Source organism: Balaenoptera physalus, assembly GCF_965194825.1.
Source record: "Balaenoptera physalus genome assembly, chromosome: 16".
Classification (NCBI taxonomy): domain Eukaryota; kingdom Metazoa; phylum Chordata; class Mammalia; order Artiodactyla; family Balaenopteridae; genus Balaenoptera; species Balaenoptera physalus.
In genome coordinates, this window is record NC_138898.1 from 15071343 (window position 1) to 15095782 (window position 24440).

Here is a 24440-nt window from a genome sequence, read left to right on the forward strand (position 1 = left end):
TAGTAGTATTTTACTTTCTCCTGGATTAAAGATCCTGTTTCCAAACCCCACCTCTCTCTCTTTCTTAACAACCTCATTTTGGTAATATATACCCTACAGGGGCTTCCTGAGAGAGGGTACTTGAGAACTAACTAAATAAAGTAAATTTTAAAAATTTGACATTTTATGCCTTCATTCTACCCTTATCTTAATGTATAGTTCGGCTGGTATATCAGTTTGGATTAGTTTCAACTACATGTAACAGCGACAACAAAGAAAATGGTGGCTTAAATAAGAGAGGTTAATTGCTTTTCATGCACGAGATTCAGGATTAGGTATCCAGAACAAGTTTGATAGCACCACAAAGCCATAGCATATCCAGGCTCTTTCTGTCCTTGACGTGAGGCTTCCATTTTCAAGGTCACCTCATGACCCACAAGGACTGAGCAAGATATCAGATATTCCCCTCAACTAAGTATAAAATTCAGGCAGATTAAAAAGTTAAATCAGAGTAGGAAAACTCAAAGCATAGTAAAACTAGAGGAAAATGGAATAGACTATGCCTTAAAATTTGAGAAAGAAAGACTCCAAGGCCTTAATAATAAAAATGGCATTTGGTGTCACATTTTTGAAATATTAGTCATTATTTCAGTTGTTTCAATCATTATTTCTGCAATTCCTTTTTTTTTCATCAAGCCCTCTCACCATGAAACTAGAACGTGGTTTTTGTCAGTAAAATATTTATATAATAAATAGGTACAAGTTTTTTTTTGTAATTAATGAACTAAATTTTTAAAAATTGAAGTATAGTTGTTTTACAGTGTTGTGTTAATTACTGCTGTACAGCAAGGCGATTCAGTTATACATATATATATACATTCTTTTTTTAAATATTCTTTTCCATTATGGTTTATCTTTGGATTACAATTTTAAAATTTGGGAGTTTACAGCTCTCTTTTATGAAAGATAAATGACCCTCGTATCTATCTATATCTAGTTAATGGATAACTGATAACACTTCATTACTTTTCTTCGTACTTTTCTGTGTTTTTCAAATGCTAAAATGAAAAATGATAAAGTTACAAAGAATTCATTTCTGCAATGAGAGGAGTATAAAGTATAAGAGAAGGAAAGTACTTCATGAGACGTCAATGCCCAGCCCGGGAGTGGCGGACAAAAAAGGAGAAGAGGTAGAAACAGATGGGGCAGTGAGACCCCAGTCACATGATCTCCCAACTCCCCACTCTGGAACTCTTCTCTACTCCCTGCAGAACCTGGCCAAAATTCTGGGTCTCCTGCCAGACTCACCTTCAGATGTCCAAGATCAACATTATGAAGTGGTTGGGTCTCCAGTTGCTGACGCTCTCCTACATGGCAATACTGCCAGTTTCAGGAAGCTGGAAAGAAAGAGTGGATTCTTCCCTTGAATTTCCATCTTACGGTAGGTATTCTGGCTGGCCTTCAAAATGAAGAGTGAGTAGGGAACAAAAGGACCTTTCTAAGTCCAATTGCAGAGAAGAACCAGGGGCTGGTGTGGATAAAAGCATTGGCTCTTTTTTAAAGCCAAAATACCTGAGGGAAACTGAGTGTTTAGTTCTCAAGCTTGAGGGTCTTCTGTTGCTACAAATAACGCATTTTTTTTTTTTAATGTGTGTAGATGGTGTTTTTGTCGGGAGGACACTTAGCAGTGAAAACCTCCATAAAGTCCAGAGCTTAGCTTGAGCTACCAGGAGTTTATATTCTCAGGAGTTCCGAGGATGAGTGGCACACTGGAAAAGGACTATTAATTATTTCTTGAAATATGCCCTGTTTACAGACCTGAATATTTCAGAACATTGGGTATGGAGAGGAGAAATAAAACACATGCTCGATGAAGAGAAATTTGGAACCGCTAGTGTAAAAAAATTGAAATAGTAAAATTGAGGGGAGAATAGTAGGTAATTAACTAGTGATAAAGGTTTCTAGGGAAGGGGGACTTCCCTGGCAGTTCAGTGATTAGGACTCTGTGCTTCCACTGTAGGGGGTGTAGGTTCCATCCCTGGTCAGATCCCGCATAGCTGTGCAAGACGGCCAAAAAAAAAAAAAAAAAAAAGAAAAAGTGTTTCTGGGAAAGAACTAGGTCTAGGTTTGTGGGCCATTTCCGCCAGAGGTGGAACAGTGGAGCTCCAAGGCAGGTTCCTTCCCTGCTCTGGGTCTCTGCTCCTCCCACTCTGCGAAATGAGAGTGGGGCACTAGAAGATCTCTTGCGACTCTTTGTTCTGAGACTTGGGTTTCAGGACCCAGGCTCTGTGAGTTTATTTTATTTATTTATTTATTTGGTTGCGCCATGTATTAAGTGCGGCAGGCAGGCTTCTTAGTTGCGGCACGTGGGCTCCTTAGTTGTGGCATGCAAACTCTTAGTTGTGACATGCATGTGGGATCTAGTTCCCTGACCAGGGATCGAACCCAGGCCCCCTGCATTGGGAGCGCAGGGTCTTAACCACTGCGCCACCAGGGAAGTCCCTAGGCTCTGTGAGTTTAAATTCCATGGGGGTGACTTCACAGTGGCTGGGTTTGTTGGGGGCGGGGGTGGGAGCAGGATCTTCACACCAGGCACCAAAAAGCCCACCTAGATCCTTGGGCAGGGAGAGGAAGAAGAGAACTCAATGGAGTGGGTCCTGGGTTCTTGGAGGGGCTGCTAAGAGTGAGACAAACTCTTTTTCTGGGAGTCAGTGCTCATGTACTCCTTCTAAGTTGAACCAAAGCTGAAACTGAAGCCCTGCAACAAGATTCCCACTAATGAGCAGTGTGCCACCAACTGTAAGTTTCACACAGTGTCAGACTGGTCGTCACTGCTGCAGGGCCTTCTGTGGAGATGTCTGCATGCTTCTCAAGGAAAACGGTAGGATCTAAGAGGCACCTTTTCCTTGCCATTTGGTTCTCAAAGACTGTGGGCTCCCAAATGGTGGGGGATGGACAGCAGGAGACTCGGCATTCCCAGTTCCAATGTGCAATGCAACCTGGGCACCCCTGCCTCTTCATCCATCTGAGTCCCCACTGTCCACCTATGCGTCTACCTGATTTCAGGAGGTCCGACATTTATGTCTCCTTGCTCATGGTTGACTTAAAATATCCCAGGAGAAGCCTTGTGTGAGCCTTCCCTACACCATAGAACACATCTCTGCCCCTAGGGTTTGGGAGGATCTGTTAACGTTTAATAGAAACATGTTTCTCTGGATTGTGTGACTACTGAGTACCTACCCCTTCTCTCTTCCAGTGAGCAGCAGTCCGGATCACAAAATCAGCAACATCCTGTCCACTGTTGAGCCCACAAAGCACCAGTGAGAGTCGGAGGATATGTGGGAGGCTTTGCAAGAACGTGCCATGACCTCCGGTAGGGTCATCCTCTTGCCTCAGCTCTGGGTAGGAGAGTGGGTCCAGGGCAATGTCTCTGCCAGCGCTCTTCCCTAAGCTATTATGTTATCGGCTTTAATTCCTTGACAAAAAAGCTGTGACAGTAAACCAGACCTCTGTTTCTTCTTCCATAGTCCCCGTTTCGTTCACTGACCACCCCTGCCCCACTTTACCCAAGCCCCCAACTCCTGCCTCCCAGTTTGGATCTCCCTGCCTTCTCACCCCTTAGGGGCTTGATGTCCTTAGCCAAGAATTCTGGATTCTACTCTTCTTTGTCCATTGACTGACATCCCTGGATGTTCTTAAGGCTACAGAAAACACTGTTCCTCTGAGATCCCCATAACTTGGGGCAACCTTTCTCCCATTATCTCAGACCTGTGATTTAACTAATCCAGGGAATTATAAAGATGATAGGACCAATGGTCTAGAATGGAAAGGAAATGCCACTGGCCTCCTTAGTTCTCTTCCCGGACAATATCTAATGTGTTACTATTATTTATTCAATCATTTGGGATCTACAGGGATATTTTCAAATGTAAATACTCCTAGAAAGAATAAGTAACCTTCAGAGGGTTATAGCCTACTATGTGCCCAAGACGGTGGCAAGGGCCAGTCTACATAAATGGGGGTGTCACTAACTCTATCTGTTGGCATATAACACCAAGAAGGGGTTAAGTCTTATGATCCAAACAGGTAGAAACCAGGATGGGACATAACAAGAAGGAGCCAATGGGCAGGCAGTCAGTGCATGAAAGTATAGAAGGCAGAGGAGTTGGTATGTGTTGTGGCATCAGGTTTCCTGGAAGAAGAGATGCTTGTTCCTACCTTGAAGGATAGGGAGGAACTGGAATACCTCAAACGGTAGTTAATTTTCTTTTTTCTTTTTAACATCTTCATTGGAGTATAATTGCTTTACGATGGTGTGTTAGTTTCTGCTGTATCACAAAGTGAATCAGCTATACGTACACATATATCTCCATATCCCCTCCCTCTTGCGTCTCCCTCCCACCCTCCCTATCCCACCCCTCTAGGTGGTCGCAAAGCACCAAGCTGGTCTCCCTGTGCTGTGCGGCTGCTTCCCACTAGCTATCTATTTTACATTTGGTAGTGTATATGTGTCCATGCCACTCTCTCACTTCGTCCCAGCTTACCCTTCCCCCTCCCTGTGTCCTCTGATAGTTATTTTTCCTTCTCGACCAGATTAAATATAGACTTGGGGGGAGAGGAAAGGGAACTTGAAGACATGAAAGCTTTGCTACCCTATCCTCCCTCCGCCTCCAATAGCAACAGATGAATGTGCAGAAAATGTTGGATCATGACTTTGGTATTAAGCTCTATGACCCTAGTATTTCTAATTTGCCAACTTTTCCTTTTTGGTCTGTGTTGTTATACCCATAAAACCTGCAGAGAATAAGTATTGTTTGCCAAAATTAGCAAAGGAGAATGAACAGGCACGGACAGGTGACTGAACCTATTCAAATTCACTCAGCAAGTTGATGATGAATGAATATACAGACCCCATTCTCCAAACACCTCCGTACTTGAGTTTCCTGAAATACATCTATGTCAGGGGCCCAAGATGTGCTTCAAGGAAGGGGTCTGGTGGGCAATAAGGTTGGGGAGAGGCACTGTGCAGAAAGAACATTAAGTGAGATACGTGACGGAGGACAGGTCCTTAGTGTTCTCCTGGGCCAGCAGGGGATGATTGCCTTAGGACAAAAACAATGAACTGTTCCCGGCTGAACAATTAAAAGAAGAAGAGGTTGAGAAAAATCTCTGGAATCACTTGGCAGATAGAATACTCTCATTCACCCCCAGGTGTGCTAGGAACACACTGAACCTTTGTACTTGGTTGTCTAGCTTCAAAGCCTGGAGTTAACCCACTCTGGAAGTAGGTGGTGATTGGTATTCAAAGGTGTGGACTGCGAGTCCCCCAGGGGATCTCATTTTGTCTTTGCTGGAAGGATTGGTCCCTAGTAAACTGGCCTGCCATGGCCAGAAGAGTGAGTGACCAGCTGACAATTTTAACATACTTCTCTCCGTAACTGATAAAATAGGAAGACCCACCTGCTCCCTTACCCCCCAAAATCAGCAAGGATATAGAAGATTTGAACAACATAAATAAAAAAGTGACTAATCAACATATCAAAAAGAATTGAGCATTGCCGTGGAATATACTTTCTTTCCCAGAGCACTTGAACATTAAAAATGTCTCAACGAATGTCAATAAATTGAAATCAAACTGACTACAGTGGAAATTCAAACTGACCACGGTGGAAATAAGCTAGAAATAAATAAACTGAAATAACTGGAAGATTATCCGTATGATTAAAAATTAAGCAAGGCAATTCTAAGGAACCATGGGTCAAAATGAAATCATGATAGGAAATAGAAAATATTTTGAACTGAAGAATGAAAATATGACATATCAAAACATATGGATACAGAATGATGTCAATAAAATGGTGACATAGGACCCCAGTTCCCCCACAAAGAACAATCATTAGACAGCTTTCCATGAACAAAAACAGCTCTGGGAGAGATCTGGAGTCCACTTAAGAAAACTGAGCAATGCAGAAAACCTGAGAAGGACCGCCTGAGAAGAGAAGGGAACCATAGGTTTGTTCTCTATGTCTGTGAGTCTGTTTCTGTTTTGTAAATAAGTTCATTTTGTAGCATATTTTAGATTCCACATATAAGTGATATCTTACATATAAATATAAATATAACTGAATCACTTTGCTGTACACTAGAAACTAACACAACATTGTAAATCAACTATACTTCAATAAAAAAATTAAAAAAATTTTAAAAAAAGGAGAAAGGAGGACGGCCTACATCATCCCATCCCCCAAGCTGGTATTGCTCAGGACCCAGTACTGAGAGGAACTCTCCCAGCTAGAAAGAGTTCCCCTCCCCAGAAAAGGAAGAGCAGGGTGAGTGACCAACTTCCCTAGCCTTCTGGGACACCTCGTAAAAGTCCAGCTTCGGTTTGACCCCGCCCAGACTGGCAAAGCTGAGACACAGAGAAACAGCTAGAAACAAAGAAGAAAGCAGGGGCCGCCAGTAGCAGCGCCACACTAGGAGTGATCTTGGTGAATGGTGACCTGCTCTGCAGACAAACCTAGCAGACTTCACCCACAAAGAAACCAAAGGCCAGCATATCTGCCACAGACCCCTGCAGGTTTCACTAGCTTTTGCCACACAGGTATTGCATACACTGACACCAGCCACTTGAGTCCCTCCCCACTCCTTATCCCCTTTGTCCCCAGTGGAGGCCAGAAACTGCACTAGTATCTAGCCCAGGCCTCTGTAGCTTCACAACTGCAAGATGCCAACCTCGACCCCCGTGGTTGACCCCTCACTGCAGTGCGCATGCTCCGGGCTGGCCCCTCCAGCTGTGCACTTGCATGCCGCTGGTCGGATGCCCATCAAGGGCCTCCACTGCAGTGTGCACAACCCAGGGGACGCAGTGAAGCCATGGGGGAACACACCTGACAGCCAGGGCCCCTGCAGCTGCTAGTGGTCCTAGATCAAGCTCTATCTTCAGTCACTGACCTGCACCACTGCACCCATCTGCAGATGGCCCCTCCAGCTGTGCAACTGCACATCCCCCAGCCCGACCGTTATTACAGGCTCCCACTGCCATGTGCCCATGGCAATACCCAGCAGCTGTGGTAGTGCATGCCAACAGCCACGATCCCTGTAGCTGCCAGTGAGCCCATAGTTGATCCCAGACCTTGCTGCATGCTCTGGCTCCCACCACTATGTGTGTGTCTGCCACCAGCCACTGCCTCTATACAAGCACCTGCACCTGGCCCCTGAAGCCAAGTGTATGCACATCACTGGCTCTGGCCATCACCACTGCTTGCCCTGGTCCCTATCTGCTGGACCTGGAGGTGCTGCTGAGGACTCCAATAGCCTTTGCAGCCACTGCAGCCCCCTGCTGTGCTTGCCAAGGCCCACACTGCAGCCCCCTGCTGTGCTTGCCAAGGCCCACACTGCAGCCCCCTGCTGTGCTTGACAAGGACCACACTGCAACCCCCTGCTGTGCTTGCCAAGGACCACACAGCTGTTGATGTTGTGAACCTTATCAGCTTGAGCCAAAGAAATATCATACCCTCTCTGGACCTGGTGCCATTACATGCCCTTGCATATGGTACCCTGCACCACTAGACCTAGGGTCACAGCACCTTCAGTCATGACCCTACTTGTGGGTGAAAGTCTTCCTTTACTGAAGTCAGTCAATAAAGTCTGGAATTATTGACTGCTTCTTCAAATGCTCAGATACCTAAGCAAGGCTACAGAGAACATGAAGAAACAGGAAACTGTGACTCCACCAAAGGAAGAGAGTGTAACTCCTGTAAATGGCCTCAAAGAAATGGAAATCCAGGAATTGCCCAACAAAGAATTAAAAATTTTGTTCTGAAGATGCTTGGAGAGCTACAAGAGAACATGGATAAAAAATTTAACAAAATCAGGAAAGCAATATAAGAATAAAAGGAGAAGTTCAACAAAGAGATAGAAAAGAAGAAGAAGAAAAAAAAAGGACCGAACAAATTTTGGAGCTGAAGAATACAATGACAGAATTGGAGAAATGAACCGAGAGCTTCAAAAGCAGAGGGGGCCAAGTGGAAGTTAGCTAGAACACAGATCAACTGAAATTATCCAATCAGAGGAACAAAAAGAAAAAAGAATGAAAAAGAATGAAGAACATTTATAGTATTTATGGGACATAATTAAAAGAAAACATCTATGTATTGTTGGAATCCCAGAAGGAAAAGAGAGGGAGAAAGGGTTAGAAAACTTATGTAAAGAAATGTTGGCTGAGAACTTTGGAAACCTGAGGAGAGATTTGGACAGCTAAGTTCATGAAGCTAAGAAGTCATGCAAATTTCCAATCCAAAATGATCTTCTCGATCACATAATTATAAACCGTTAAAGTTAAGGTTCCATTAAATATAAGATCTCACACACACAAAAAAAATTGCACACAGTTTAAGAAAACAAGAAAAATGGGGAGAAAGGTCAAGAGAAACAGCAGAGCACACATAAAACAATGACAACATTTGCTCACACCACACACAAAACTAAACTCAAAATAGATTAAAGACCTAAATGCAAGACTTGAAACCATAAAACTCCTAGAAGAGAACATTGGCAGAACACTCTTTGACATAACTCATAACAATGTTTTTTTGGATCTGTGTCCTATGGCAAAAGAAATAGAAACAAAAATAAACAAATGGGACCTAATTAAATATAAAAGCTTTTGCAGAGCAAAGGAAACTAGAGACAAAACAAAAAGACAACCTATGGACTGGGAGAAAATATTTGCAAGTGGTATGGCCAACAAGACGTTAATATCAAAAATAAACAAACAGCTCATACAACTCAGTATCAAACAAACAAACAAACAACCCAATCAAAAATTAGGTAGAAGGCCTGAATAGACATTTTTCCAGAGAAGACATTCAGATGGCTAAGAGGCACACAAAAAGATGCTCAGCATTGCTAATTGTTAGAGAAGTGCAGATCAAAACAACAATGAGGTATCAGCTCACACCTGTCAGAATGACTATCATCAAAAAGTCTACAAACCACAAATGTTGGTGAGGATGTGGAGAAAAGGGAAACCTGTGCACTGTTGGTGAGAATGTAAATTGGCGCAGCCACTGTGGAAAATGGTATGGAGGTTTCTCAAAAAAACTAAAAATAGAATTACCATATGATCCAGCAATTCCACTCCTGGGTATATATCTGGAAAAAAATGAAAACACTAATTTGAAAAGATACATGCACTTCAAAGTTCATTGCAGTATTATTTACAATTGCCAAGATATGGAAACAACCCATATGTCCATTAACAGATGAATGTATAAAGAAGATGTGGTACATATATACAATGGAATATTACTCAGCCATAAAAAATGAATGAAATTCTGCCATTTGCAGCAATGTGGTTGGACCTAGAGAATATTATACTCAGTGAAATAAGTCAGACAGAGAAAGACAAATACGGTATGATATCACTTATATGTGGAATCTAAAAAAAAAAATCAAACTAGTGAATATAACAAAAAAGAAAAAGACTTACTTGGGGAATTCCCTGGCGATCCAGGGTTTAGGACTTGGCACTTTCACTGTCATGGGCCCGGGCCCAATCCCTGGTCAGGGAACTAAGATCCCGTAAGCTGTTTGGTGCAGCCAAAAAAAAGGATTCACAGATATAAACAACAAACTAGTGGTAACTAATGGGGAGAGGGAAGGGAGGAGGGGCAAGATAGGGGTAGGGGACTAAGAGATACAAACTACTACGTATAAAATAAATAAGCTACAAGAATATATTGTGCAGCACAGGGAATATAGCCAATAACTATAAATGGAGCATAATCTATAAAAATTTGAATCACTATGTTGTACACGTGAAACTAATATAATATTGTAAATCAACTATACCTCAATTAAAAAAAAGACACATAAGTGCCTGGAAAGGTTGAAAGCAAAAAGATAGAAAAAAGTCTAGGTAATTGCAAACAAAAAAAAAATGGTATAGTTTGATTAATATCAGGTAATAGAAAACTCTAAGATGAATATTTATTTTAGGGATAGAGAGGAGGTCACCATATAATGATAAAAGATTCAGTTCACCAGGAATGCATTTGTATTTACCTAAATCAATAGAATCAGGATATATTAAACAATCATTGATGAAATTGCAGGCATAAATTGAGAAATCTATGGCTGTATTGAGAGCCCTCAACACACCTTTTTCAATTATTGATAGGTTAAAGAGACAAAAGAATTAGAAAGATTTAAGATATTTAAACCACACTACGGAGATATACAGTGCTCTGCGCTCCACCCTTAGAGACTGCCCTTCCTCAGTATCAGAACGTAGATCACTGAGTAGGAGTTATTTAAAAGGTTAGGTCTTTGGAAGAGACATCTATTTACTCTGCCTGAACTTAGGGCAAGGTGTACTGAAGAGACCCACAGAGCTAATTGTCCTCCTCACGGTCTTCTGCTCAGGGATCGAGGCTCAAGGAACGTTCCTGGTTGAGTAGCCATGCAGGAGGCACACCACACCATTGGGATGAGGAATATGTGAACAAGGAGCTCTCAGCCATGGAAACAGGGCTGGGTTTGCTCCCAGTAGGGAAGCAATAGCATAGTGGGACGTAGTGGAGTCTTAGTGGGGCCTTTACCTGTAGTTCCAAAGATCGTAACCTGGAAATTCACATGTTCCCCCAGCTCCTGGACATCTGTAGACCTTTTGATTGCAAAATGCTCCTCAGTTTACTGACAAGAGCAATCTCTGCCATGAGGGGAAGCTGGGCAAAGAGGTAGGTTCAATGATGGGGTTCTGGGGAAACTCCTGACCAACCAGGCTCGGGAACCAAGGATTGCACTGGGTTTGAAACTGTCCTAAGGAAAGTTGGGAAATAGCAGAAATCTCCCTGCCATCATTCTGGGTGACTTAGATTCTTAGTGTCTCAGAAATTTAAGCTAATTACTTTAATCTCTTAAAATGTCTTGCAGTCTTACCACTATGCATCTTTAGAATGATTAAAATAAAAACATTTGCATTAACATATATATACTACTATATATAAAATAGATAACAAACAAGGACCTACTATATAGCACAGGGAAGTATACTCAATATTTTGTCTTAACCGATATATATATAACATATATATATATGTATAACTGAATCACTGTGCTGTACACCTGAAACTAACGTGACATTGTAAATCAACTATACTTCAATAAAAAAAAAATTTTACAATACTAAGTGCTAGCAAGTATGTGGAACAAGTGGAACTCTCATCCACTACTAGTGGAAATGCAAAACAGTACAGCCACTTTGGAAAACAGCTTGGCAGTTTCTTAAAAACATATACTTGTCATATAACCCAGCAATCCCACTCACTGGTATTTACCCAAGAGAAACGATAGCTGATGTGCATGCAAAAACCTGTATGCAAATGTTTGTAGGGGGTTTATTCATAATCACCCACACTGGAAAAAACCCAAATGTCCATTAACCAGTGAATGGATAAACAACCTGTGGGACATCCATATAAAGGACTATGACTCAGCAATAAAATGGTACAAACAACACACCACAACACGAGTGACTCTCAAATGCATTACGCAAACATGCTGTAAATATTAATATTTTTAAAAATCTGCTACGTAACTTTAACAAATGAACCAAAACACCATACTTATTTGATACCCACCATCATTCATTTAAAAAATATGTGAAAAGCACTTGAACAGTTGGAAAATTTAAAACACTTTTTCTTCTCCTTGAACTCCTATTTCCATTCCTCTTACCCCACAGGCTTTTAACCTGATGAAATACAATCTTATGCTCAAAAGCCTTTCATTCATGACCTTTTCACACTGCTATGCAATAAGAACATGAGTATAAATTAAAATTTAATTTTTTCATTTACTGTGACCGTAAGACCTTAGGAATAAAATGTTTTCTTCTGGATTGATTTTTCATTCCATTCGTTATTTAAATAACATAATAATAATGAATATATAAATAAATACATTGAAACTACAGATAAATAAAAAAATTTATTGATAAACAAAATTCCTTAGGTAATGCATCCCTTAATGAAACATAAGTACAGGGAAACAAAAGGAGTTTTGTTATAAGTATGTCGCTTGGTGCTTTGAACCTCTAGCAAGTAGCCAAAAATCACATAATACTGCATAATCAAAAATTATTTAATGATCTAATTGAATATTAAGAAACAGTTTGATTAACCCCTCTTTCAATTTTTATTAAGGCATAGAATTTGAAACCTTACACTTGAAAATAATTTGTTTCCTGATAATTAGAATACTGATCACAAACCACAAGTGATTTTCTTAATTTCTGGAAAGTTTACCAGAAAGGCTTTACCAGCATTTACCAAATGATCAAGAATGTTATTGCTTACACCCATTACTCTTTTACTTAGACACCTTATATAATCTTATACATTCTGTAAATGTTGGAAAATTTGAATACTATTAACTTGGTAGACTTTGGTAACATATATTTCATAAAATGCATTGATCTTATTGCATTCTCTAAATATATTTTAAAAAATCTTTGATGTTACAGATTTAACTCACTATATGTATGGAAAAATGTTAACCAAATCATCTAATTGGAAAATCAGTCCTCAATCAGCCAAATCAGATGACTTTCTCCCATAAAAAGACTGAATTCATTTTTCAGTTGGGATAAATGTTCCAATACACATCCCTGTGGCAATCATCACACTTCTGAATTCTAATTCTCTTGCCCAAGCAAATCCCCCTCCAATGGAAATGGATTTATTCTGTTTTAAAGTTGCCAGATTTAACGAATACAAATACATAATGACCAATTAAATTTGAATGTTAGATAAGCAATGAATGATTTTTAGTATAACCACAGTCCTTACACTGCATGGGATATATATGCTAAAAATTATAACTGGACATCTTGTATTATATTTGGCAATCTTATTAATCTACATCCCTCCCTTTACCCCATCCCAGGAGCTCTGCTTCCTACTAAATGACTACAGGCTAATCTGATCAACTGACTTTCAAGAGTGGTTAATAGGTGTTACTAGGTTAAGTGGTAAAATTTCAAACCAAAAGGGTGACTTGATCATAAGAATTTAAGGCATCATAGGGCTTTTTGCCTAATCTTTTAGGGGAACTGAAGTAATGATATACAGTCTTTTTTTTTTTTTAGCTTTTCTTTTTTTTTTTTTGGTATACAGTCTTTGACTAGCAGACTCAAAAGCTAAAAAGGTAATAGGTACCATTTTTTGCATTCACTGTGTTATTTGTTTACTGACTAAAATATATTAAGCACTAATTATATGCCAGTCATCATGCTTTACACAATCGTTCAATTAATTCTCAGGTCTGTGAAGTGGGTGTTATTATTATTTCCTTTAAGAAAAACTGAGGCTCAGTGAGGTTAGGTGACAGAGCCAATGGGACTACATAGCTGGTATGTGAGAGATCCTGGAAGTGAACTCAGGTCCAACTCCAAACATGAAATTTTTGACCATTCCATACCACTTCATAAATAATCTTCACGCCATCTTGTCTAACACTCACAATGAGACAAAGCTTCTAGGTAGACTGTATTATTCCCATTTTCTAGATGAGGAAACTGAAGATCCAAGACATAGCTATAGCTACTAGTGACGAAAATCAAGATCCCTGTGTTTGGGGCCATAATTCCCATTACTGAACAGTCCAGGTAGTATTGTTAAATTTGGGGAGGATACAGGGTTAGAATTCTGAAAAAAAAAGGAGGTGATAAATTACCACAGGTCTTTACTTTTAGGCAGCCATATAGTGTGGATTCAGGAGCTCTGGAAAAAGTTACCTCTTTCTCAGTGTCTGAAGTTCTCCCAATAATACAGATGCATACTGTGGCATAAAGACTCTTTCTCTCTTCTCACCCCCCTTCCTTTATGTCTTCCTCCCTTTCTTCCTTCCTTCCTCTCTTGCTATTTTTGAAATGCATTTACTCCAAGAGAGGTAATGCAGTAAGACATTATCAGTTCTTCACATTACTAAAAAAATATACGTAAAGGCCAGGAAGAGGCATATAGAAAATGGAGGCTTGAGTGAGTGGGGGGAAGATGTCTGTTTATGTGGTTGTCTGAAAGTATCATAAGCTCCTAGGCTTGGATAACACCAGAAGGAATAAGAGGCAGCCCTTTGTTAACCCAAGGTCATCTGGGATCTTTCTGGCACTTGGGGCACTAAAACCTAATGGGATATGCCCAGGTCCTCCTGAAAATCCCATACCATCAGTTTCTTGTTCAGTGGAGCAAAGAAAAATTCTCACTTAGTGCCTGGGGTTGCCTCAGGAGTGACTGTGGGCAAATCAGCCCTGCAACTCTTCCAGAAAAATCCCTGTGATCCTTCATGTGTGGCCTCTCACCCATGAGCAAGATGATGGGCAAGCGTCTGGGTAGATAGCGTACAGCACCCCGGCAGAGTGTGGGGCTACTGGGAGGGTCCTGGGACTGAAGATCCTGCCCTACTTGCCACGTGACCTCACGTGATGCATCTTGGTTTTCTCATCTATGAACTGAGGAAATTGGTGGATCATCCCTAAGCTTCCTCTGCAGATGCTCGTGTCTCTCTCTGGCTTGTGCCTAATCCCTGCCCTCTTCTCACCCCCCTCCACAGGCACCTTCCTCCCCAGAGCTCCACCTTCTCCTGGAGGAATGTCGCTCTCCTGCTGCTTCTCTCCCTCTCTTTGGAGCAGACATCTGCATCGCCAGGCCGCAGAGTCAAACGTGGGTTCATAAAAGCTTCAACTGTTCTTTAGGAGGTGTTCTTGGGGACTGAGGATTAGACATGAAGCAAGGACTCGTGTCAGATGAGGCCACTTCTACTGTGGTTTCAGAGAACTAGCCCTACTCACCCACTCTGAGCCCTTCAAGTCTTCCCTGACCTGCTCCCCCCCCCACCAAATTATTCCCCGAAATTTTCCTGATATGTGTCTTTTCCAGGTTTAATTTTTGAAAATTCATCAGTCACTAGGCAGGAGACTGAGGACAGAGGACCAGTGAGGAGACTGGTACAGTAGTTAAGGAGAGAGATTGGAGGAGGTCAGGAGCTGACCTGAAGAAGTGGTAGCAAAGAGGGAGAGGAGATGGGATTTGGAGAGAGATTTAGGAGGTAGAATTGACCCAAGTCCATGACTGATAGGATGCTGGGGTGATGGCGAGCGAGGGGAATTGAATCTCAGGGTTCTGATAACAGATTAGAACTGGGGATGCCAAATATCAAGATGGGAACAGAGAGAAGGTGCTGCTTGGGCATGGGGAGATGCCAGCTTCGTTTTATTTTATTATTTTTTTAAATTGAAATATAGTCGATTTACAACGTTGTGCCAGTCTCTGATGTACAGCAAAGTGACTCAGTTATACACAGATGTACATTCTTTTTTAATATTCTTTCCCATTATCGTTTATCACGGGATATTGAATATAGTTCCCTCTGCTATACAGTAGGACCTTGTTGTTTATCCATTCTAAATGTAATAGTTTGCATCTACCAACCCCAAACTCCAAGTCCATCCCTCTCCCTCCCCTTCATCCCCTTGGCAACCACAAGTCTGTTCTCTGTGTCTATGAGTCTGTTTCTGTTTTGTAGATAGGTTCATTTGTGCCATATTTTAGATTCCACATATGTGATTAGTTCCATTTTAAACATGTTGGAACAGAGGTGTTTATTAGATGCCCAAATGGTGTTTTCACCAGGCGGTTGGATATAAGGGTCTTTAGCTTGGAAGAGAGGATAGGTCTGGAGGGAGCTATGGGAATCACAGTTGGGATCGTGGGAATGGATATGATCTCCCGGAAAGTATGAGTCGAGGAATGACAGGAGAGTGCTGACACCATCTCCTCTTCTTAGCTTCAGGCCATCTTTGGAGTGTGCATTAAGGGTAGCAAAATATAGTTGGAAAGCACTAAAATTCTTAGTGGCCAGTCCTCACCAAAGAAGTGGAGCTTCTGGAGTGAGCCATGGATTGGAAGTCCCAGACCTGCCCCCAATTCACTATATTATCCTATTTGACCTCTTTTTTTGTTGTTGTTAACCTATGCAAATAGGAAGTTGATACCAATGATAAATATGGTCTTTTTAAGTCTAAACTTCTGTAATTCCAAGGTTCAATAGTATCCAAAAGAATTATGTGTCTCTGGTCAGATTCCACCAGAAAGATGCTAAGTTTAGAGACATGGAGCCACATTAAGCATTGTATCAGCTGTCTGCTGCTGCGTAACAAATTACCTGTAGGTCAGAAGTCTGGCAAGATGTGTTGAGGTTCTCTGCTCAGGTTCTCACCAGGCTGAAATTAAGGTGTCCATCAAAGCTGCCATTCTCATATGGGACTCAGGGTTCTCCTCCCAGCTCACTGGTTGTTAGCAGAATCACTCCTGGCAGCTGTAGGACTGAGGTTTCCTTACTGGCTGTCAACTTTTAGAGGTCACCCTCATTCCTGGGCAATTTGCCTCCTCCATCTTCAAAGCTATGAATAGCAGGTTGGATTCCTCTTATACTTTGAATCTCTCTGACCTCTTCTTCTCTACCAATCAGAAAAAAATCTTCTTTTTAAAGGACTCAACAGACTGGATCAGGACCTCTCAGATAATCTCTGTGTTTTAAGGTCAACAGACTTAGGGCTTTAACTTTATCACAAAATCCCTTCACAGCAGTATCTAAATTAGTGTCTTATTCCATAACCAGAGAATGGGAATCTTGGGGGTACAACTTTAGAATTCTGTCTGCTACCAACACTGAAATCGGGAAGCCATGTCCAGACCTAAAAAGGAAGACAGCAAACCCATATCTGCCAAGCTCTTACCAGGTACTGGGCACTGTGGCAAGTGCATTATGGGTATCATCTTATTTCTTTTATTTTCCTTCTAGTTTTATTGAGATATAATTGACATACAACACTGGATAAGCATAATGATATGACTTACATACATCATGGCTGAGGCCGGGGGTTCCTGGGGTTAGTGCTGGATCACTGGTGGGTGGAGCTGGTCCCCAGGTTCTCTGGCTGCAGAGCCCTGGGTTCTTGGAGTTGTTTTGGCTTGCTGATGGGTGGGGAAGGGACCCAGGTGGTTTTGGAGCTGGTGCCTGCCTACTAGTGGGTGGAACTTCATCCCTGGGTCTCTGGCTGCAGGGTGCTTGGGGTCCCAGGGCTAGTGCTAATTCACTACTGTAGGGGGGGCTGGGCCCAGGGCCGTCTGGTGGACAGGGCCACGTCCTGAGTTGGCTGAGGGCTCTGGGGGTCTTAAGGCATCTGGCCTGCTGGTGGATGAGGCTGTATCCTTGCCTGGCTAGCCACTTGGCCTATGGGGTCCCAGTGCTGGTGCCAAAGGGCTGGTGGGCAGAGCTGGGTCCTTGTGCTAATAAACTAGAGGGAGGATTCCAAAATAGTGCTCTCCAGGACCAGTGTGCTCGTGGTAGAACAAGCTCCTAAAAATGGCTGCCCCCAGTGTCTATGTCCCCAGGGTGAGCTCCAGTTGCCTCCTGCCTCTCTGGGAGGCTTTCCAAGATCAGCAGGTGGTTCTGACCTAGGCTCCTTTCAAACTGCTGCTTCTGCCCTGAGTCCCAGAGCATGTGAGATTTTGTATGAGCCCTTTAACAGTGGAATCTCTATGTCTCACAGCCCTCTGGCTCTCCTGAAAGTTAGCCCCACTGGCCTTCAAAGCCAAACATTCTGGGGCTTTCTTCCTGGTACAGGACTTCTGTGCTGGGGACCCCAATGTGGGGCCCAGACCCCACACTCCTTGGTGATAATCTCTGCAATTACAATTATCCTCCTGTTTGTGGGTTGCCCACCCGGGGGTGTATGTCTTGAGTATATATCTCCACCCCTCCTACCCATCTTATTGTGGTTCCTTCTTTATATCTTTAGTTGTAGAAGATCTTTTCTGCTAGTCTTCTGGTCTTTCCCATCCATAGTTGCTGTGTAAAGAGTTGTAATTTTGGTGTGCCAGTGGGAGGAGGTGAGCTCAGGGCCTTCTTACTCCACCATTTTAATTCTTATAAACGGCCTGTAAGGTAGAGATTATAATTCTCATTTCACAGATGGGAAATTTATAACTCAGACAAAGGAAGAGATTTTCCCCAAGATTTTTTACCTGTTGTGGAGGAGTCAGGCTCCGAAGCCAGAGCTGTCTTATTTATAGTGCTCTTTCCACTCCACCATTTCTTCCCCTTGAGCGATAACTGCAAAGTCATACGGTAGAACTCAGCTTGGTCTTGAGTTCACAAGGAGTCAAGAACAAAAATCAGGCCTCCTGACTCCTATTTCCACCACTCCTCACTATTTAATTTCCCTTATCAACTAAGATACAGGAGGCAGAGGAATTAGGCATTAAAATAATTAGTTTTAAGAGGAGAAAGGAGCTCCTGAATTTAAGGCAAGGGTCTTGGTCCCTATATAACCCCCTGCCCTGGAATCTGAATGGATAAAGAAGATGTGGTGCATATATACAACGGAATATTACTCAGCCATAAAAAGAATGAAATAATGCCGTTTGCGGCAACATGGATGGACCTAGAGATTATCATACTAAGTGAAGTAAGTCAGACAAAGACAAGTATCATATGATATCACTCGTATGTGGAATCTAATTTTTAAAAAGATATTAATGAACTTATTTACAAAACAGAAACACACTGATAGATTTCAAAAACAAACTTATGGTGACCAAGATGCTTCCCCTTTGGTTCTACCTGGGCACAGATTCCTGATTCAGATCTACCTAAATGTGCTAAGAGTGGTGAGGCAGACCTAGTGCCTAAATACAAGCAGAGTGAGAACTGAGAATTGAAGGTAGAGGATAGGGCTGAAAGAATTCCACTATTCACTTTTTTCATGGGAGGAGAAGAGCTGAAACCCTCAAAAGATGTGAATTTGGACATTTCTTTCTTACAGAGAAGCCAGGAGTGTGCCCCCAAGAAAGGCTCACCTGTAGTACTAAAGCCCCAGACTTGTGCAAAACAGATTTCAACTGCGATGAACACCTGAAGTGCTGCTCTTTTGCCTGTGGGAAGAAGTGCATGGATCCGTATGAAGGTAGTGGGATCCAGGCTGAGAGCAGGGGTGCCTTGTGAGGTGTCCTACTTCCTGCTCTGTCCAGAATTGGTGGAACGATTCTCTTGAATGGTAGGACAAAGAGGCCAGGGTTCAAGCTTTTCTCCTTCTCTAATGGGACTCCTAACCCTCAAACACAAACAATGAGTCTAGGCATGGTGGACATCAACTGATACTATTGATGTTAGTCTTCTTTGGTCCAGCGTTCAATCATTCACAGTGATTAATACTTGCTGCACGGTCACTATGTGTCAAGCGAGTATAATTGGCACTGTGGCAAGTATAAACCTCAGTCAGCTCCGAGGCTGGGGGTGCTTTCTGATTCTTTGGCCTTCAAGGAGGTTTTGTGGTAACTCAAAGTATCTAATAATAGGGAACTGTGCATTTTATATAGATTCATTCATTCAACGAATAACTATTATCAATGCCCTTTGGCCAAAGACCACCAGGAACAGACCTGTCGTTGAACAAGTTGATTTTATTACTTGTTGCCATGAGGGAGAATGTTCACCAAAGACAATGTGAGGCATCTCAGGAAGAAGCTGTTAGGAGGAATCTACTACAGGATTGAGGTTTTTTTTTTGTTTTTTTTTTAAATTAATTAATTAATTAATTAATTTTTGGCTGTGTTGGGTCTTCGCCTCTGTGCGAGGGCTTTCTCCAGTTGCGGCGAGCGGGGGCCACTCTTCATCGCGGTGCACGGGCCTCTCACCGTCGCGGCCTCTCCTGTTGCGGAGCACAGGCTCCAGACGCGCAGGCTCAGTAGTTGTGGCGCACGGGCCTAGTCGCTCCGCGGCACGTGGGATCTTCCCAGACCAGGGCTCGAACCCGTGTCCCCCACATTGGCAGGTGGACTCCCAACCACTGCACCACCAGGGAAGCCCCAGGATTGAGGTTTTGATTGGGTAATTTGGGGGAGGATCTAAGGAAGTGGGGGTTTGCCCTAGATTGGGTGCTGTCAGAAAGTGGGGACAATTCTGTGATTGAGAATCCTGGTGAATCTCATCTATAGAGCGGGCAGGCTAGAATGAGGATAAAGCTGTAATTGGTAGAGAAGCACAAATCACTCATAGGTGTTTGGTATTTTGTGGGTTTTACAGTGATCTATTTTGGTCCCACTATATCATCTCAAAGTGACTTTGTGTGATGTAGATGTCCTGTGAGATTGTTTATGTCCAACAGGAGAACAACATGGCTTAGCTGTGAGCATCAGATCAATTTCCAGACATGAGGGACTGCTCTTTTTCTTTCTCAGTATCTCGTTCTTTCCATGTGCCAGGCACTTTGTTAGGCACTTTGGATATAGTTCTTGAACAAGTCTTGTTCTTTCAAAGCTCAGAGCGGTGGAGAAGAAAGATCAGCTCCAAATCATTCTTATATGTTCTTTGTTATGTCCTTTGCAAGGTAGAAATGATGTTCAGAGATGTTATGCAACATACAGTAATCATATGGAGCTAGGGCCAGAACTTTTACTGACCATGGCTCTTTCTATGACTTGGATGATAACACCGTGAACCATACAGAAGCTGGGGACCTGACGCCTTCCTTTTTGGCTACCATTTATGTTCTTCCCTCTCTGCTTCCTGCTCTTAGAACCCTGCATGCTACCCTTGGACCGAGGAAAATGTAAGAATACAGTCAAGCACTGGTATTTTCACACCAAAAGGCGTGTATGCAAAGCCTTTAATTATGGAGGCTGCCTTGGGAATGCCAACAACTTTTCCAACAGGGAAGACTGCATGACGGCTTGCTCATCAATTGGTAAGACTCATACCCTTGGCAATCTGCGGGCCTTGTCTAACGAGAAATAGTATACCAGCCCAGTTGTAGACTCAGGCTTTGAGGTTAAACTGCCTTCATTCAAGTCTCTGCTGTGTCATTCACTGGCTGGGTAGTCTTAGATCATTTGCCTACATTTATGAGTTTCTGTTTTCTTGTCATAAAATGGGGATAATAATAATATTTACCTAATGGAGTTGTCCCAAAAAGTGAGATAGTGCACATCAACTGTTGATAAACCTTGGCCCATGAGACCTGAGAGTCAGGTCTACCCTTTGGAAACAGGTATTTCCTCATTGCATTGGCCTGCTGAGTATTACCTGAGGACTTACCCAAGAATGAAGCATAGACAGGCCAGCTCTGGAATCCCATGGAATAGGGGTAGAGCATGGAGTAGAGTGGGGTAAAGGTAAAGGCTGTGGATTAATTCCTTAGAATATACAATGGCCATCATCACCACTAATGTTGGGTGACAGTGTGCTACAGAGCTTAGGAGCCAAATGACCTGGATAGAAATCCTACTGTTCCCCCTTACTACAAATTTCTTCACCTCTTTGAGTTTCAGTTCCCTTCCCTGTAATATTGGAATAATAGCAAATATCTCACTGAGTTGTTGATAGGATTATATATGGCCAAGGACACAAAGATTTGACATGGTGCTGTATAGTTGTGGGGGCTTACTAAATGGTAACAACTGAGATGGTGACCATTGATCTTCAAAATGCAGCATTGTGCAATTTACAAGGCAGCATTAAAATTTTGACCTCAGATTCTGTGAGGCAGGCTGAAAAGTGTAAAAGGAGAGAGGTAAAGTTAGTTGCCCAAGGATTCACAGTGGGTCAGGAGTAGAGCTGGAATTTTAATTCCATGGGCCCAGTGAGCCTGAATGGCCAAGGAAATCCTGTGGTCTGCAATGAGGACTACAAGCTTCCCTTTGTGGAAGGTGGTAAAGAATCATGACGCTGTGGACAAGACCTTGGCCTTCTCTCAGGAGCCAGAAGGAAAAAGAGGTCAGAGAAAAGAGCCTGGGCTGGTTTGCAGGAAATTTAGGTTTGAAGCAAGAATAAGGAAGAGGAGGGGAAGGAGAGGGTGAGGATGAGGGTGAAGGGAGGAGGAGGAGGCGGGGAAGGAAGAGGAGCAGAAGAAGGAAAAAGAGAAAAGAAACACTTGCCGCTGTCATAGAATTTGCAATCAGATGAGGATAAAAGGAGACAGGTACAGAATCCTGAAGAACTGATTTAAATACCATATATATCCTAGTGACCCACAAAGTTGTATCTCCAGCCCAAATCTGACTCCCACACTCCAGTTGCCTACTCTACACCTCCATCTGGATCTCACGAATACCTCACACTTAGCTTGTCTAAAACTGAACCCCTTGTCTTTGCTCTCCCACCTCTATCCACTCTTCTCCCCATCTTGGTTAGAAAAAACCTGCTCTATCCATTGTTCTCCCCATCTTGGTTAGAAAAAACTTCTGAATTATGCCTCTCTTGCTCAATCAACATCCTTTATTAAGAAGTCATTTTAGATCTACCTGGCAAAGAGATCCAGAATCTGACCAGTTCTTACCACCTCCACAGCTGTCACCCTAACCTGAGGTGCTATCTTCTTACCTGGATTACTGCAACGGCCTCCTAACAGATCTCCTTGCTTCTGTCCTTCCCTTCTTACAGTCTGTTATGAACACAGTGGCCACAATGATTCTTTCAAAATGTGTCAGGTCATGTCATTCATTCAAAGTAAAGCACATGCCCTAAAATAACTTACATTGATTTGTGTGGATTTCACATAATTAATCTTATCTTATAGAGAAGGAAACTGAAATCACTTGTTAAGTGGCAGGATGGGGACTTTACTTTGGGGCTTCAAACGCCAAGCTTAACTCTCTTTCTACTGCATCTCATGATACGGTGAGGCATTTCATTCCTCCACAGCCTACTAGAGATGGCTGTGGACGGGGTGGAATGACCCATGTCACAGAAAGAGGTACTAGTTTTGAAGAGAAGGAAAACCTATTTGAAGGGTGATGGGAGGGGGTGGGGTTTGAAGGAGCTCACATCGTTCTCGTTTCAGTCAAGGATGGGCAGTGCCCACTCTTCCCTTTCAAGAACCGTATGGAGTGTTCAGCTTCGTGTAAGAGTGACTTCGATTGCCCCCCAAATGAAAAATGTTGTGAATCCATGTGTGGCTTTGATTGTGCCATGGCCTGGACAGGTGAGGACTAGGGTTATACCTCGCAAAGTCTACTGGGCATATGTTAGGAATGCCATGCTGTCCCATGGAGTGGGGGATGCCCCTTAGGTTACCCAGAGGTCTCTTGGGAAACTTTCCCCATTTAAAGCCCAACCACTGCGCTCATGTTGCCCTCTTGACTTTGGGAGACTGTTGTGCTATTCTTCCAAGCCAGTCATGCATGGTATCCTCTTCATTTTTCTCAATGAAAACTTATTTATTCCAAGCCTCATTCTTCAACGACCTACAAGGTGACAATATCCACTTATTCATGCAAAAAAATTCATAACCATTAGGTATAATCCTAATAAGTCCTTATGTCTGCATGGAACTTCATGTAAGGTGTGCTGGGGAAAAGATGGGTAGCAAAATGCTGTTGGGGTAGAAGTGAACTCTCCAGCCTCTAGGGATGCTGTTCATTCCCCCATGCAGTGCTAAGATACTATGGTCTTGTCCCAGGAATTGTCGGTGTTTTGAGGAACAGCATGGTATGGTGGAAGGAGTCAAAGGCTTTTCAACTCACTTCAACTTTCCTACTGGTTTTCTGTGTGACCTTAGGCAACTCACTTCCCCCTATATGGTCCTCAATTTCTACAGTTTATAAAACAAGGAAATTCTTAGTGCTCTCTAATACTCTTGCTTCTGGTACTCTGGGATTAGATAACCCAAATCTATCAATTTTATAGGGGCAGTCAGGGATCCTATCAGATTTTATAAATCAGGGATGGCAAGACTTTTTGATGTTCCTCAAATAATTATTAAAATTATTTATCAAATAGAAAGTTGATACTCTGCCTACTCTCCTCTATTGTTACTCTAAGGGGAAGGATAAGAGGCTTAATCAGAAGAAAACCTTGTTTAGGGTTCCCAAGATTCCCCCAATTTGTCTCAAACTGTGGTCAAGTATTTCAAGGTCAAGTGTCTTGTTTTACCCCATAAAGTCAAAGCAGGTTTCTGCCCACGCAAGCCGCCGACATGTTCCAGGATTGAGAAACCCAGGTGCCTGCAGGATGATGATTGCCCATTGACAACGAAGTGCTGTTCACTCTGTGGACTGAAGTGCCTGGAATCCCTAAAATGAATAGTTAGTAAGTTTAAAATGTTATCATTAAAGTAATTAATTATGAGTAGTATAGTAAAAAGCTATCAATTTTGTCTTGCATCCAACTACTTTGCCAAATAGTCTTATTAAGTATAAAAATATTTAATGGGGTTACTTTGATTTTATATATAATCATATCATCTGAAAATGATGATAAATTTGACTCTTCTCCAACCTCATGACTTACTTAAAAAAAATTTTTGTCTTTTTTTTATATTATGTAGAACCTCTGAAATAATGTTGAAAATAAAGGCAATGGCATCTGTCCCTGTCCAGTTCTTTACTTTAAGTCAATGT

General features: G+C 42.2%; 1 protein-coding gene across 4 annotated transcripts; it reads left to right on the plus strand.

Annotated features, from left to right (window-relative positions):
• Positions 1-1410: 1410 nt before the first annotated feature.
• On the plus strand, positions 1411-24421 carry WFDC8 (WAP four-disulfide core domain 8). Of its 4 annotated transcripts, none has more exons than XM_082430353.1 (9): positions 1411-2860; positions 3236-3381; positions 10627-10718; positions 14593-14702; positions 18869-19009; positions 20621-20788; positions 22883-23023; positions 23983-24129; positions 24368-24421. In XM_082430353.1, exons 2-8 carry the CDS (start codon positions 3316-3318, stop codon positions 24120-24122), a joined length of 858 nt encoding a protein of 285 aa, XP_082286479.1. In that variant the 5' UTR covers positions 1411-2860; positions 3236-3315; the 3' UTR covers positions 24123-24129; positions 24368-24421. The 4 variants fall into 4 exon arrangements, with proteins under 4 accessions (XP_082286479.1, XP_082286480.1, XP_082286478.1 ...); XM_082430354.1 differs by having other exon boundaries at positions 23983-24125; XM_082430352.1 differs by having other exon boundaries at positions 23983-24421.
• The last annotated feature ends 19 nt before the right edge of the window (positions 24422-24440 follow it).

Coding starts and splice junctions, on each gene's coding strand:
- WFDC8 (XM_082430355.1), top strand. CDS start 3,316: ATGTGGGAGGCTTTGCAAGAACGTGCCATGACCTCCGGTAGGGTCATC. Junction 3,382..10,626: donor TCCTCTTGCCTCAGCTCTGG/GTAGGAGAGTGG, acceptor ATGTTCCCCCAG/CTCCTGGACATCTGTAGACC. Junction 19,010..20,620: donor GTGCATGGATCCGTATGAAG/GTAGTGGGATCC, acceptor TCCTGCTCTTAG/AACCCTGCATGCTACCCTTG.